Consider the following 17,321-nt stretch of genomic DNA (forward strand, 5'->3'; position numbering starts at 1 on the left):
ACAGATACCTCAAAAGTATGTAATTTTCTGAAATTTGTATACTGATAGAAAAAATAATCATTATCAAGGTCGTTACTTAAAAAAGCTAAATATGTTATACTTTCGAAGTAATTGCTTAGTTTCATTTTCTGATAGTTTCAGCTTTATATACTATTTAGATTCGTTTTAATTTGAGTCTGTAACTTATTGGAGCGCCACTTATTGGTCTTGTGCAGAAATTCGTACCAAAAAGTTAAATGCCAAACTCACGGTAAAATTCCAAACGATAATTTCCTCAAAATATCAAACTAATAAAAAATCAAATGTAATATTCCTGACATGGTACATGCATTTTTGAGTATTTTCTGCAGAAGTAATAAGCATTGTGTCTTTAATGAGTTTTCACGGCGGTTCATGGAACATAAGCATCAGATTTAAAGAGTATGAATATTCCGGTCTGTTGTAAGTAATTGTGGCGTATGCATATGCATGAAACTTCAGGTCATACACAACATTTGTATCATGTTGTGAATGAAGTTAGGAAATTAAAAACTACATTGAAATCATTTAGAGAAGGAAGGTGAAATTTAAAGTATACAAAAATAAAATATATATCTGACACAGTTATGATTTTAAATTTTCTATAAAGGTGTTGCATTTAGTCTTGTTACATTCAACGTTGAAATGATGTTTTTAGACGACACTGGGATGCTCACCTAAAAGTTCACAACTTTTACCAGAATATCTTGATAAACACTGGCAAGTGTAGTCAGATCCATTTTGTATGCACCATCCCGAGTGTTTGCATGGGTCGGGTTTACAAGCTGTAAATATATGACTTGTTGTAACGTTTATACCAATATACATTACAATGTAAGTTTGTTTACCATTTAGCATGTGCTCCTTTAGCGAACTATATCTTATATGAATCAAAATAGACATTTAAGCTCTGTATTTACTCCCCCTAATTGTTTTATCATCATTTAATTTTTTAAACGCGCATTTATATTTGTCATCATTTTCAAAAAGTAAAATCCCAAAAATACTAAACTCCGAGGATTATTCAATCGAAAAGTCCCAAATCACACGGCAAAATATCAGCAGTGCCGTGTTACCAGTAGTATTGATACATAAGTACAAATCGATAACTTCTCAGACGGAGACACAACCTTGATTTCATTAAGATTATATGGTTAACATAATCAATGTATCATGTAGCCATTAATAGTATTAAGTAATGAATACTGAACGAGTTGTCTTTGGAGTCATTAAATCGCAGTGACACCGATCCAGTGGCAGTAGCACATACTATTACAATGAGTTGTACGCGCTGAACAAATAATTTCATAAAACAGTGAGATGTGGGAAGCTTCCTAATTTGGATATAAAATAAAAATATATGCATCCATCTATCCCTTCAGGGTTTAAAAAAAAACAGCAGCAAAACACAAACCGTATAGTTAAGTAAACCGAAACAGGTTTTGTACAACACTATTTTCATCAATTCAAAAATGAAAAAATGACATGACTCTAATAATTTTATTAAACAACAACCAGCCATGATATTCAGAATCACTTTTTTCAGTTGGGGTATCAGTAAACAGTGGTCCTATCAAACAAAAATATAAACTGCTTTATAGTGGAATAACTATTAAAATTGAAATTGTACTTACGATCAGTAGGTGCTATAATGGGAAAACAACTAAATGTAATTTTGTAAGTAATTCAAATAACAAAAAACATTTTTCCTGTAATAAAATTATTATTTTCCCTTTAATTTAAAGAATATCATACTAATCGATTTATTAGTTATTAACAAGCACTTCACTTGTCTAAAACACCAATTTGAACTAATCCAAGGTTATTCATGCATCTGATCTCAAATTTGCAAATGCTATTTTGCGTCAGAAAATGTTTATTTAAATTTCGAAAATAGAATATTTTATTGATTTACTTACTAGTACACATTTGTTTTTAAAAGATATTCAACACGTTTTACTAATCAACTAATATGTTTATACACTTGATCAATATTTGCTCTTATTAATTTCTTTTATTGTTTTATTATTTTCGTTATGCATTGTACATGTAGTTCTTATCTTTTAACTTACATAACACATGCAATTGATTTTTTTTGTCTGATAGTTCATTGATATACTCTTTTTATATGCTCAACACATCTTTTCCCGAATTACAGGCACTCTCAAGAACACATATCTGGTTGGTTTGTCAGTATGAAAACAAATGAGGGTAAAAAGGTCAATTGTTTTTCGAGGGTACTGACCACTTAATCGTACACATAACATCAATAATTACGACTTATTAATACAACAAACAGGCACAAAATACTTACCGACTGTATGTGCAACTGTAATAAAAGGTGAGGCTAAAAATGGAAAAGATAACTGTCAATTTAAAATTTCAAAAGCTTTCATTACTCAAAATTACATACTCAGTGACATTCAGATAGGTCGACTGATTTTTCGTATATCAACTAACGTAAAAGTACTTAGGATATGTTCCCGTTATGAGTCAATGCTCTTTGAATCTTCATTGAGCATTGTTGATTTGTTTTGATATTACTGTGAATTGTAATTCGAATAATTGTTTGTCTACTTGTCATTTATTTACAAATAAAACATTAATGTAATCTGTTGTAAATCTTAGTTTATATTAAAACTATAAATGGCTTTTGAACCAACATATATGCCTACCATACTATAATTTTACATATTTGTTATTTTTTATGGGAGAGTTATAATGAACAAAAACCTTGACTCGTGTAAATCTATTAATGAACATGAAATATCCATTGTTATTTTAACACATGACAGTTTTTTTAAATAAAATTCAAACTTTTCTTGCAATTGGAGTGTCAAAACAAACTGTTCTATAAAACAAGACTGTAACGATCATTAAATGATGATATCATATGTGTACGAAGAGTGAATAACAAATGTTGTAATTACTGTAAACTACATATGTAAGTGGCGTACGGATATACAAAAAAAGATTATCAAACAAAGAAACCACACTAAACACATATACAATACAAAATATCTGAGACAAAAAATATATACGAGAATTGGGAAGTGCGTTGAAATAAAGATTTGTTGTATATCAAAACATATTTGACCCCAATTGTAAAGTGCGCTATCTATAGAATGACTTACCAGTTGTTGGTGCTATTGTGGCTGAAACGGATAAGTGCATATTTGAAATAAAATGTGTTTTAATGGACAGAATATTTATATTTTCAAAGAACAAAGTTAACTAGAGTTTCATATCATACCATAAGGATTAGTTTATAAGCTATATTTGTATGCAACTAAATATTTGTTGATGATAGATTTATTTTAAATCAAAGATGGACATTGTAATAACACTGTGCTTTTAAACATTCTTTCTTGATCAAAGAAACTTTCTTTTGAAACCATGACGGATAAGTGCATATTTGAAATAGCTGAAGGCCGCCTCCGGGTGCGGGAATTTTTCGCTGCATTGAAGACCTGTTGGTGACCTTCTGCTGTTGTCTTCTCTATGGTCGGGTTGTTGTCTCTGTGACACATTCCCCATTTCCATTCTCCATTTTATTACACCTGTATCAAGTCAGGAAGATAACAGTTGTTTTCCATTCGTTCTGTAGATGGATTTAAGTCAGGCGTTTGATTATTGCACAGTTTATTTATTGACCTCTCTCAATTTAATTTACAGTTGTATTTAACAGTGATGGCTGTTCATCATAAAGTCTTTAGAGTTAACAATTTATGCAAAAGAGTTCTCATCGATATTCTGTTTTATCTATATAACCCAATTATTTATCAAAGAAAAAACAGTCACAAATGGAAATCAATAAGGGTTAATGCAGCATCTCATTGAAAGCTGGCAAATATGAGTAATGTTTTTTTTTCTGCTGTTCTCCACTGCGACAATTTAAAATGTTATTACTTACGTACAGTTACCTTTAACCATGATGTTGCTAGAAAAAAGGTAACCATTATATTCTTTAATCTATCTGTTAAATTGTTTATTATACAAGTTGGTGTTATGATAACATGGATACCTAAATAGACAACCTTCCACCAAAGACTACATGACTAAGAATCTACCTTAATATACGACATTCAACAATTTCAAAAAAAAGGATACCGCATACATGTAGCAAACTACAATAATTTATAATAGGCTCTGACACGACAAATGTGTGTTCAACCGAGACAATTAACTACCCGTTCTATGTTCAAACCAATATACGAACAAAACCTGATCGAGCAACACAAGACAACCACTGTAATACAGGTTTCCTTCTTGGGACTGTAACATGCAGAATATGAAGGGTTCAAACCTGTTTGCAGGCGCATAACACTGCCTTTACATGGTAAAGTAGTGTAAAATCAGAACAATTGAAAAAAGACAAGACTTGTCGTAGCCGCTCATAACAAGTTTAGCACAGCTGACAAAAAGACACACTGTACTAATCTGAAAGTATTTACATCAATGTCTAGCAGACATTATAGCAAGAACACTTAACAATATCAGTGTGGTATGACTATACAGCTAAACAATATATACATTTACATATTAGGAGAGGATTTCCATATAAAAAAATTTGGTTAATTCAGATAAGTGATTACACATATTCTTTGAGTATCAAAAGAAAATCCAAATAAAGAATTGAATTTATCTATCAAAATTGGTGGCGAAAAAGAAATAAAGTGATGACTCATTGTCTAATATAAAAGATATTATAAATAATTGTTATTTATATTAGATGATTTTAAGAACTCGAAGGTAGTATGAAATACTTACGTAGAGTAATTTTTTTCCAAGAAGTTGCTACAACAAAAGATTAAAACAGTATATATTTAGATACATCTATCAAGATACTTACCAAACCCCACGGAAATTTTGTGAGTTCTTTGCACGACTGGATCAAACTTAATGACTAAAAGATTGGTATGAGAAGCTGCCTTTTAAGCGAGTAGCACTAATGACAAAGGACAAATACCTTGTTTTTTTGTCGGTGTGACCATGCCGATAGGGTATTCTATCTTTCATAGCACAACACATTGAGCTTATGAGCGAACACATTGACAATCATTTACAATTTCAGTGTATAAATATGTAATCCGAGCAAACGGCTATTGCAAATTTGATATTTCTTCATCAAATGCCACACAACTAATCAAAACACACATATGCTAGTGCGACGCATTAACTTATCGAAAAATGTTATATATAATCTAATGAAACCTCTCTGAATTAAAACAACAGGGTCAAGTAACAAATGCCGGAAATTGGCGATGACACAATATTTTTTCTAGTTGTCAAATAACATGAACATTTATGCACACACTATCTTTCAAATTTCAGAAAATAGCATTTCTATCGATTTGTTTAAAAACTCTAATTCAATGCACATATTTTAACTAGACTGATGATTTAAAGAACGCATTTATAAATTTTAAAATCGTAAAAAATGTACTGACATTATGTTATTAAAATCATTCCAAATGAAATTCTACGTCTGTATCTGTTGTAATGATTAAATATTATTCTTGTTTTACCAAACCTTATCCGAGATACCAGGATTAAATATTTTGTACTTAAGTCACGCGAATTGCGTGCAAAAGACACTTTTGGTGACGCGCGAATTATAATTGTTAAAGGCCATACAAAAGTGAAGACAATATCAGCAAAAACTGACCAGGAAAAAGTAAGGACATAAACAGCAAAAACTGACCAGGAAAAAGTAAGGACATAAACAGCAAAAACTGACCAGGAAAAAGTTAAATAACAAAAATACCGAACTTCATAGAAATATCAAAGTTCACATCAATCACTGGTGTTAAACTGATAATCGTTTCCGTGATTAATTTATCTGACACCATATTTTTGAGTGTCAATATCAATCAAACACTATGCAGCTACAATTATCTTCTCTTTTTTTTTTATAACCGAAACTACTATTATTATTTTTTCGAGTTACGATTATCCTCCCTAATTTTTCGACGGTAATTTCGTAAGCGCTTAGATAATTATAGTGCACCGTTACGATTCAATTATGATATAATGGTATAGAAAACCTTACAGCTGAGTAACTCGTGACAACAACGGGCTAAATTTTAGAAATATGACTGAAAAGATTTACCTTTTCCTGCCGTCGCCATATTGGGATCGTCGCAAATACAGTTACGATTATCAGTTTAACACCAGTGATCTTTTGGCGAAATCGAAGCTCAAACACAATAAACGAATGGATAAGAACTGGTATATTCCTGACTTGGTACAGACATTTCCTTATGTAAAACATATAGCTAGCTTAACTTCTCACTTGTATCCCAATCGCATGAAAGTGCATTATATTGACAACAGTTTGTGAACAAAACACACAAACATACAAATATAATAGCTAAACATGTAAAACATAAGCGTACAGGCGTCACCTGTCCACCACCAAAAAAAAACAAAATGGTATGCAGAGAAGGTACATAAGCTAATTTAAAATAAAAGACAAACAAACAAAAAATCAAAAAAACACCACACCACAGCAACACATCGGCGAGATGTATAAGCACCAATTCACGCAAAAATGATATTGACAAAAATAGATTTAATAGTTATGGATAATAATTCACAAGGACAGACAAAAGAATATTAAAACACGTAGTTAAGATATTCGTGAAGTTGAATATCTTTTAACAAGGTATTGTTATTTTCCTATAAGCCTGTTTAGTAAAAGACGACGCCCGTTTGAGGCCTGTATACACAAGGTGTATGAGAAATTCTGTAAATTAGGTAACTTTGTCGCAATTTGCTTTTTCAAAACTTATTTTCAAAAATGTGCTTTTTGTTTATTATTATACGCTATTTTTTTTTATTGGCTAACAGCAATCTCTCGTCATTCGTCATTTCAAAATTAAGTGCACAAATTGTAACATACACGATGACACACGTCGTGTTTTCATGATCATAGCGAAAACATATAAGGTATAAGCTTAGCAGCCTATATATGTTATTCTTACGTTGTGTAACTTTAATCCACGATGTTGCTAAAAAAAAACTGTATTTTTATAGTAAATATGAATGACATTTGATGCTTCGAATATATAGGAATATAACTATATAATGCAATAAAATTAGTTGATACATAAACAACGACCACAGCATTCTCCTTCGAAATAACGAGTGTTTATTATTAATAAAAAGTGACAAAATATAAATCATCCGATGACAAAATTTAAATAATAGTAAAGTAGACTACTATGCGCTAAGTTAAAAAAAAAAAAAAAACACCAATTTGTAACACACTTAGTCGTAAGACACTATGTTATAAGCCACTAGGTCGCACTATGTTATAAGCCACTTAGTCGCACTAAGTTGAGAAAGACTCGTTTTTTTTACATCAATACCATCAAAGTATTACAGTTTGACCAATCTTTTTGTTATAGTTTTTAAATAAGTTTCTTTTAACTTACTCTTACGACAGAAAACGGAAAAGGGAAGCAATTTTTCGAAATATATTTAATTTGTATTTACAATGGCAGTTTATGAACAGAATTACACTAACATTATCTTAACTTACGTGTTGCTGTTGTTGCTACAGTAAAAATAAATGTTTGTTTATAGAGCATCTAAAGAATATGTACTCAAACATATTATACAACTGTTTTGTAAGTCTTTAATAGATCATACATAAAATGTATGCTTAGAAATATAAATAGGATGTGTAATTTAAGTTCTTTTATCTACAGCTTTCTTTTTTTCATATTGCAGAAGGTTTAAATATATTTTTTTTATTATTACAAAATCAATGAAGAGTATATTTAAAACCAAATTACAAGAGTTGTAATTTCGAATAAGACATTATAGTTTACTATGTACTTACGAGATTGGGTCGTAGAGGTTGTAACTGTAAGATAAACGTTTGTATTATAAATTTGATTTAATTAATATGCTCTTACAATAGGCTAGAAGAAAGAATTGATTCGGTGGTTGTATGTAAATTATAGTTTATAAACATGATAAAAGCGTTTATATCTTTATTTTGACAAATTCAAAATATTACATCTGTACAGAGAAAGACATATAGAATAATAGGTAGTTTCGTTTTTGATACTGACTATATCATGTGGAATATCTTAGACGAGCCCGTTAGGGCGAGTTAAGATATTATACATGATATAGTCAGTATCAAAAACGAAACTACCTATTATTCTGTTTATCGGTTATTATGACGTCACACAATGTATTGCCTAATATTTTCAGTGATACAGCCAGTACGTTGATACTCGTAAATATTAGACAGTAAGATCAAAGGGAAAATATACGAATTACCGATAAATGTAAATATCGTGTACAATAAGTATAAAATAAATACAGTGACGGGAGAAGAAAAATCTATCGAATGGAAATTGTAATACCAAAGACTGACCGTGTAGACAAACACAATTATTTACACAATTGATGTACCTTTACAGTATCTTACGAACAATGTTACGATTAAACATAACAGTTTCAACCAAATGTTTTGCTTTATGTAAAAAAAAAAATTTGGTTAATTCAGATAAGTGATTACACATATTCTTTGAGTATCAAAAGAAAATCCAAATAAAGAATTGAATTTATCTATCAAAATTGGTGGCGAAAAAGAAATAAAGTGGTGACTCATTGTCTAATATAAAAGATATTATAAATAATTGTTATTTATATTAGATGATTTTAAGAACTCGAAGGTAGTATGAAATACTTACGTAGAGTAATTTTTTTCCAAGAAGTTGCTACAACAAAAGATTAAAACAGTATATATTTAGATACATCTATCAAGATACTTACCAAACCCCACGGAAATTTTGTGAGTTCTTTGCACGACTGGATCAAACTTAATGACTAAAAGATTGGTATGAGAAGCTGCCTTTTAAGCGAGTAGCACTAATGACAAAGGACAAATACCTTGTTTTTTTGTCGGTGTGACCATGCCGATAGGGTATTCTATCTTTCATAGCACAACATATTGAGCTTATGAGCGAACACATTGACAATCATTTACAATTTCAGTGTATAAATATGTAATCCGAGCAAACGGCTATTGCAAATTTGATATTTCTTTATCAAATGCCACACAACTAATCAAAACACACATATGCTAGTGAGACGCATTGACTTATCGAAAAAGGTTATATATAATCTAATGAAACCTCTCTGAATTAAAACAACAGGGCTCAAGTAACAAATGCCGGAAATTGGCGATGACACAATATTTTTTCTAGTTGTCAAATAACATGAACATTTATGCACACACTATCTTTCAAACTTCAGAAAATAGCATTTCTATCGATTTGTTTAAAAACTCTAATTCAATGCACATATTTTAACTAGACTGATGATTTAAAGAACGCATTTATAAATTTCAAAATCGTAACAAATGTACTGACATTATCTTATTAAAATCATTCCAAATGAAATTCTACGTCTGTATCTGTTGTAATGATTAAATATTATTCTTGTTTTACCAAACCTTATCCGAGATACCAGGATTAAATATTTTGTACTTAAGTCACGCGAATTGCGTGCAAAAGACACTTTTGGTGACGTGCGAATTATAATTGTTAAAGGCCATACAAAAGTGAAGACAATATCAGCAAAAACTGACCAGGAAAAAGTAAGGACATAAACAGCAAAAATGACCAGGAAAAAGTTAAATAACAAAAATACCGAACTTCATAGAAATATCAAAGTTCACATCAATCACTGGTGTTAAACTGATAATCGTTTCCGTGATTAATTTATCTGACACCATATTTTTGAGTGTCAATATCAATCAAACATTATGCAGCTACAATTATCTTCTCTTTTTTTTTTATAACCGAAACTACTATTATTATTTTTTCGAGTTACGATTATCCTCCCTAATTTTTCGACGGCAATTTCGTAAGCGCTTAGATAATTATAGTGCACCGTTACGATTCAAATGTGATATAATGGTATAGAAAACCTTACAGCTGAGTAACTCGTGACAACAACGGGCTACATTTTAGAAATATGACTGAAAAGATTTACCTTTTCCTGCCGTCGCCATATTGGGATCGTCGCAAATACAGTTACGATTATCAGTTTAACACCAGTGATCTTTTGGCGAAATCGAAGCTCAAACACAATAAACGAATGGATAAGAACTGGTATATTCCTGACTTGGTACAGACATTTCCTTATGTAAAACATATAGCTAGCTTAACTTCTCACTTGTATCCCAATCGAATGAAAGTGCATTATATTGACAACAGTTTGTGAACAAAACACACAAACATACAAATATAATAGCTAAACATGTAAAACATAAGCGTACAGGCGTCACCTGTCAACTACCAAAAAAAAAATGGTATGCAGAGAAGGTACATAAGCTAATTTAAAATAAAAGACAAACAAACAAAAAATAAAAAAAACACCACACCACAGCAACACATCGGCGAGATGTATAAGCACCAATTCACGCAAAAATGATATTGACAAAAATAGATTTAATATTTATGGATAATAATTCACAAGGACAGACAAAAGAATATTAAAACACGTAGTTAAGATATTCGTGAAGTTGAATATCTTTCAACAAGGTATTGTTATTTTCCTATAAGCCTGTTTAGTAAAAGACGACGCCCGTTTGAGGCCTGTATACACAAGGTGTATGAGAAATTCTGTAAATTAGGTAACTTTGTCGCAATTTGCTTTTTCAAAAATTATTTTCAAAAATGTGCTTTTTGTTTATTATTATACGCTATTTTTTTTTATTGGCTAACAGCAATCTCACGTCATTCGTCATTTCAAAATTAAGTGCACAAATTGTAACATACACGATGACACACGTTGTGTTTTCATGATCATAGCGAAAACATATAAGGTATAAGCTTAGCAGCCTATATATGTTATTCTTACGTTGTGTAACTTTAATCCACGATGTTGCTAAAAAAAACTGTATTTTTATAGTAAATATGAATGACATTTGATGCTTCGAATAGATAGGAATATAACTATATAATGCAATAAAATTAGTTGATACATAAACAACGACCACAGCATTCTCCTTCGAAATAACGAGTGTTTATTATTAATAAAAAGTGACAAAATATAATCATCCGATGACAAAATTTAAATAATAGTAAAGTAGACTACTATGCGCTAAGTTAAAAAAAAAAACACCAAGTTGTAACACACTTAGTTGTAAGACACTATGTTATAAGCCACTAGGTCGCACTATGTTATAAGCCACTTAGTCGCACTAAGTTGAGAAAGACTCGTTTTTTACATCAATACCATCAAAGTATTACAGTTTGACCAATCTTTTTGTTATAGTTTTTAAATAAGTTTCTTTTAACTTACTCTTACGACAGAAAACGGAAAAGGGAAGCAATTTTTCGAAATATATTTAATTTGTATTTACAATTGCAGTTTATGAACAGAATTACACTAACATTATCTTAACTTACGTGTTGCTGTTGTTGCTACAGTAAAAATAAATGTTTGTTTATAGAGCATCTAAAGAATATGTACTCAAACATATTATACAACTGTTTTGTAAGTCTTTAATAGATCATACATAAAATGTATGCTTAGAAATATGAATAGGATGTGTAATATAAGTTCTTTTATCTACAGCTTTCTTTTTTCATATTGCAGAAGGTTTAATTATATTTTTTTTATTATTACAAAATCAATGAAGAGTATATTTAAAACCAAATTACAAGAGTTGTAATTTCGAATAAGACATTATAGTTTACTATGTACTTACGAGATTGGGTCGTAGAGGTTGTAACTGTAAGATAAACGTTTGTATTATTAATTTGATTTAATTAATATGCTCTTACAATAGGCTAGAAGAAAGAATTGATTCGGTGGTTGTATGTAAATTATAGTTTATAAACACGATAAAAGCGTTTATATCTTTATTTTGACAAATTCAAAATATTACATCTGTACAGAGAAAGACATATAGAATAATAGGTAGTTTCGTTTTTGATACTGACTACATCATGTGGAATATCTTAGACGAGCCCGATAGGGCGAGTTAAGATATTACACATGATATAGTCAGTATAAAAAACGAAACTACCTATTATTCTGTTTATCGGTTATTATGACGTCACACAATGTATTGCCTAATATTTTCAGTGATACAGCCAGTACGTTGATACTCGTAAATATTAGACAGTAAGATCAAAGGGAAAATATACGAATTACCGATAAATGTAAATATCGTGTACAATAAGTATAAAATAAATACAGTGACGGGAGAAGAAAAATCTATCGAATGGAAATTGTAATACCAAAGACTGGCCGTGTAGACAAACACAATTATTTACACAATTGATGTACCTTTACAGTATCTTACGAACAATGTTACGATTAAACATAACAGTTTCAACCAAATGTTTTGCTTTATGTAAAAAAAAAAGCGTTATGTGAAAAAAAAAACGTGCATACACATACGTTATCACCAACTAGTAAATTAAATCTTAAGATTCGAATTCCTGCATGCTTAATTGACTCCAGGCATAATCTGCAGTGTTCCAACGAGTTACACATATTAGAGACGGCCGCTGAGCAGACCTTCACAAACATGTTCAATCTGTAACAATCCTTAAAAGAATATGTCATAATCCAGAAACATGCCTGTAGTCTAGTGATTGTCGGCTGTCATAACAACTTTTTTTATATGGTCTTAATATTTGTTTCATCAGATTTATCAGGCTTCCTCCTTGTTTTATTTACCTTGGAATTCGATTTATACTTTTTTCTTTGATGTTGGATTTGCTCATCATTGAAATAGTTGGTATTAGATGGATAGTTGTTTAATTAACAACTACACCCCAATATTTCTGTATAGAGTTCCTGAACAAAAGTTGACAATGATCTTCATTTTTCACAATTTCTTTGAATATTGTAGGCAAGTTGAAAGATTCAAAACCAGCCCAAATTACAAACTGCTATAGAAATTGTAAACAATAGTTGAATTCTTTTTTTCAAAATAAAGGAATCAACAAAGCGGCTACAATTAAAGAAACAATTATATAAGCGGGTTTTTCTTACCAAATGTTTGGCAGTTTTTCCCTGTATATCTTGATGTACATTGACATGTATAACCGTTTGTTGTGCTCACGCACCACCCGGAATGCAGACATGGATCAGGTTTACAATCTACATACAATTAGAGATTATTGGTTGAAACTATATCTCAATGATTTCATTTTACATTTTTATATATCGAACTTATTTAAGTGCTGACAACTAAACATTATATGGTGTTTTTTTCTATTCTTATTTTATGTATATGATAACTAGATAAAAACAAAATATCGTTCCTTAACGCATGTTTGAACCACAGTGACTCTGGTATGTCGTAGCTCATATCAATCTTAAATTTGTGTTTTAATATATAGTAATTTGGTAGAAAACTCCGAAAATCACAAAGTAAAATTTTCGTCTGTATTAATATCAGTTGAGAACATATCACATATTCAAATATTTGAATTAGAATACCATTTAATTAAATTCTGTTTTTTATTTGTGCTCCATTAAAACAAATTCACCTCATGTCTTCATATATATAATCAGATATACACCATTTGTTTTAAAATAAGATAGAATAAGTTTATTTTCCTCAACACGAGGCAGGAATTATTATTCGGTGAATAACAAACCCATTAGAAAGGAATGCTTTATAATTTATGGTTAATGATAAGAATCAAATTGTAATATGCAAACCTAGCGTCATTTGTAATAGATATTTGTCTCAATATAAAAAGTAAAGAATGTCAAACTTACGATCAACTACATCTGCAATTAAGTAAAACAAAATGGTATAAACTGTAAGGTGGACACTTGAGCTGAATGATTTTCAGAAATTGTATTATTTATTCAAGGTGCAACATGAGTGAACCCAATCATGAGGTACCTTGTTTTGGCAAAATTTAAAAAAAAAAGACACCGTTAGTTGTAAGCTTATTTGCATTTTGGTCTTTGGTGGAGAGTTGACTCATTGACCATCATGCCATACCTTCTTTTTTTTCTCCATAATTTTGATCTTGAAAATATTTACGAGATAGTTATTTCTTTTCGACAAAATATCAGTCCAATGATCAAAAGGATATTAACCTCGAAGTTCTTAATTTCTGTTTAAACTTTTAACTCCTCTTTTATAGCCATGGCGTGGTTTAAATCTATTTCTCGCTTCTATCATAAGGACTTTCTATTTAATAAATATTTTACGTATAATTTTTTGAAGTATCAATAGTTTCTTGCAAAAAAAGTGACGGCAATTGTTTACATGACATTTGCAATACGTAGCAGTTCATCAATCTGAAATTTTTTTTAAGGCGAATCAGAACTATATGCTATGTGTTTGGTGACATTGTGAACTATACTTACTCTGACAGGAGGTTCCGGTGTAACCTGCTGTACAAGTGCATGTGAAACCGGAAGAAGATGTCTGACATGAGCCTCCATTTTGACAAGGTTTGGACACACAATCTGAATAAACATTTATCAATTTAATATCTATTTTTGTAATTATTCATTTAATTATTTGAATTTTATTCAAGTATATTACTAGTTTTTTTTTTTATTATTTAACATCAAACTTTAGAGTCTAGCGTTTAAGTAAGAAACGATTTCTTTAAAAGTAAAACAAAAACATATATATTTACTTAATATGTCATTATAAAATGAAATTCGTATGTGTACCCTTTGAGGTAGATGGAGTGAAGTGTCTTAATTAAAGTCCATAGTATGCATATACTTTTTACTAATTTGTTAAAATGTAGTTATCATGTTGTTTTCAAAACATAATAAAAAAAAATGGGTCACGGGGCTTATTTTCACTTAACAAGTTGTGCAAAATTGACAGATGTTGTATAGATTATGCATGGAAAACTAAATTTTCCACATGGAAATGCACCATAGAATTGAGATAAAATATTTAAAGATAGCTCTAAAAGTATGCTTGCAGATAAGAAAAAGAACAAAATAAGGTCACGGGACTCGTTTTCTTGCTACATAATAAAATAAGTAATTCTTAACATATTCTAAGGTAAAAGTAACTTTATCTGAATTATCTGCCCTTCCATTTGACGTTTCTCCCCATATGTGGTAAAACTGTAAAGGTTAAATCAAACAAAAGTATTTCTTTTGTATAATACATTCATAAAAATTTTATGTAATTAAACATGTCATTTTCAAAATCAATGTTTTTTACACATGAATCACCTACCACTGTCGAAATTTGCACAATTTATAAATGATCTAGACCTGTTTTCTGGTATTTCAAAATCCAAGATAGAGGAAGACACCTACCTACCTTAAGCTATGAAGATGTGTATTAAATTATAAACAACATAAATACATAGTACATGCAGATTTTTAAAAAAAATAATTGAATTGTAAAAATGGCATCACAAATATTTATTAAAAAATCACAAAAGTAAATGACAAATAACTGTTTCAACAAACGAAATTATTTAAATCACAACCTTTTTCTTTCTAATTAAGTGTATACTTACAATCAATAGCTGAAATTTTTAAAGAGAAAAGTAGAACATAAGTCCGGATTTTCTATCTATGAAATAAATCTTGTTTTCGTCATTCAAATTATTTAAAAGTTTCTTTTATTAAAACATCTAGACAATAGTTATTTTGAATAAATAAAGGTTCGGCCCTTTGCTCAATTTTAAGAAACTGATTTTCTCTTTATTTTATAAACACATAGCAGACTCGTACGCATTCTCCCTAAAAGGAGAACACATTGTTTTTAGTTTCTCCTTGATATCAACTCCATCCATTCGTCTTGAGGGTAACCATCATTAAATTAATATTCACTATTTCGTTTGATCTTTATTTGTTCTCTTAGTCATCAATATATCCGTTTATGCCTATACTTATAGTTGGTTTGTTAATTTTAACATAAAAAAATCGAAATTATGTAGTATAGATTAATACTATAACATATAGCAATTTTATATCTTCACATGCCATCTGATTTTATAGTCAATATTCGTATATTCTTAAAAAAAAGTGTGTTGCTTTTTTCTTTGCTGTTTAGACAAAAAAGGCAACATAAGAAAACCAGTATGCAATTGGAACTTACATAATGTACAGGTTTTCCCTGTGTAACCAGGATCACACGTGCAATTGTATGATGGATGCGTGTTTTTACATTTACCAAACACACACGGGTTGCTTTTACAGTCTGAAATAATCAACATACGACGATTAAATATTGTTAAACCAAGAACAAATAAAATGTCCGTATATCATATCAGGCTTTTTTCTCTTTATATACATGTTTTATTATGTTAAAAAATATTGTTATTAAGCGATATATTGTGCTTCAAATTATTATTGATGATCAGTCTAAAGTATAATGAAAATTGCAAATCACGTATTTACAGTTTATTAAACTAATATGCATGTTTGCTATTATTAACATCATTAATGAGAACGATGCATATACTCATATAGTGTAATACTACCATTGTTTCCCCTATTAGACTTTGTTAAATTTCTAGATTTTGCACATATCTAAAGACTATGCATAATCTATCTTTGTTTGTAAAGAAAAATATACTTTGCTCGAAAAATGTTTTTTTTTACTGTAAATTACTAAAGACAAAGTTTCAAATACTTGTTTTGCATATAAAGAAAATAACAATCTCTGGAAGTTAATAAATAAAATGCCCGCCACTTCTTACATTCGTACAAGTAACCATGTAATGTAACCTCCAGTTTCTAAAAATATTTTATAGTAACACCAAATAAAAAAAGTGTAATGCTGCTTTAAAACACCCGAGGTGTAAATTTATGACTTCAATATAATGTAGGATTAATATCTTATTAACTGCTGATTTCAATGGTATTGTTTCTCGTATTTGATTCCATTACTTACAGTCTGGAGCTGCAAAGAAAACACTAAATAAATGCACATATTGTTTCATTAAATGCCTTCAACAAATTATATGTTAGAAAATACTAGTATACTAGTAAACATTAATTCAAGAATTGCATTCGTTCAAAAATCACAAATCTACTCCAAAAAACAAAGTTCTCCATCAGATATGTATTTTAGTTATTACATATTCTATTTCTAATTTAAATGATAGAGGTTACTTTATTTTGATTATTTTGAAGTTAGCATGAACATGAGAAAGAATACATAACCCTATTTCAATTTTTTTTGACATACTTACCTATTATGTCTGTTTCAATATTATGGAATTTGGTGCAAGTGAGAGAATTAGTTAACTATCAAACCAGGTTCATTCTACAACTTTCTACATACAAAAAATGCCTGTACCGAT

At 29.9% G+C, this 17,321-nt stretch overlaps 1 protein-coding gene across 1 annotated transcript; it reads right to left on the minus strand.

Annotated features, from left to right (window-relative positions):
- Positions 1-639: 639 nt before the first annotated feature.
- LOC139500499 (protein serrate-like) lies at positions 640-14,475 on the minus strand. The gene is made up of 16 exons (XM_071289240.1): positions 14,394-14,475; positions 13,795-13,806; positions 13,060-13,167; positions 11,762-11,785; positions 11,460-11,474; positions 10,909-10,935; positions 8,733-8,759; positions 7,868-7,891; positions 7,565-7,579; positions 7,005-7,031; positions 4,789-4,815; positions 3,932-3,958; positions 3,153-3,173; positions 2,333-2,365; positions 1,653-1,664; positions 640-803 (listed from the first exon to the last, which is right to left on the minus strand). The coding sequence occupies exons 1-16, from the start codon at positions 14,473-14,475 to the stop codon at positions 673-675; spliced, it is 612 nt and encodes a 203-aa protein (XP_071145341.1). The 3' UTR covers positions 640-672.
- Between the last annotated feature and the right edge of the window lie 2,846 nt (positions 14,476-17,321).

This window comes from Mytilus edulis, chromosome 13 (assembly GCF_963676685.1).
Source record: "Mytilus edulis chromosome 13, xbMytEdul2.2, whole genome shotgun sequence".
Classification (NCBI taxonomy): Eukaryota; Metazoa; Mollusca; class Bivalvia; order Mytilida; family Mytilidae; genus Mytilus; species Mytilus edulis.

What these genes read in the sequence shown, in the direction of transcription:
- LOC139500499 (XM_071289240.1), bottom strand. Translation starts at nt 14,475, where the DNA reads ATGGAGGCTCATGTCAGACATCTTCTTCCGGTTTCACATGCACTTGTA. An exon ending in TTGGAAAAAAATTACTCTAC is followed by an intron (nt 3,959 to 4,788) that starts GTAAGTATTTCA and finishes CCTTTTTTCTAG; the next exon opens with CAACATCATGGTTAAAGGTA. An exon ending in CACAATAGCACCAACAACTG is followed by an intron (nt 2,366 to 3,152) that starts GTAAGTCATTCT and finishes TTCCATTTTTAG; the next exon opens with CCTCACCTTTTATTACAGTT.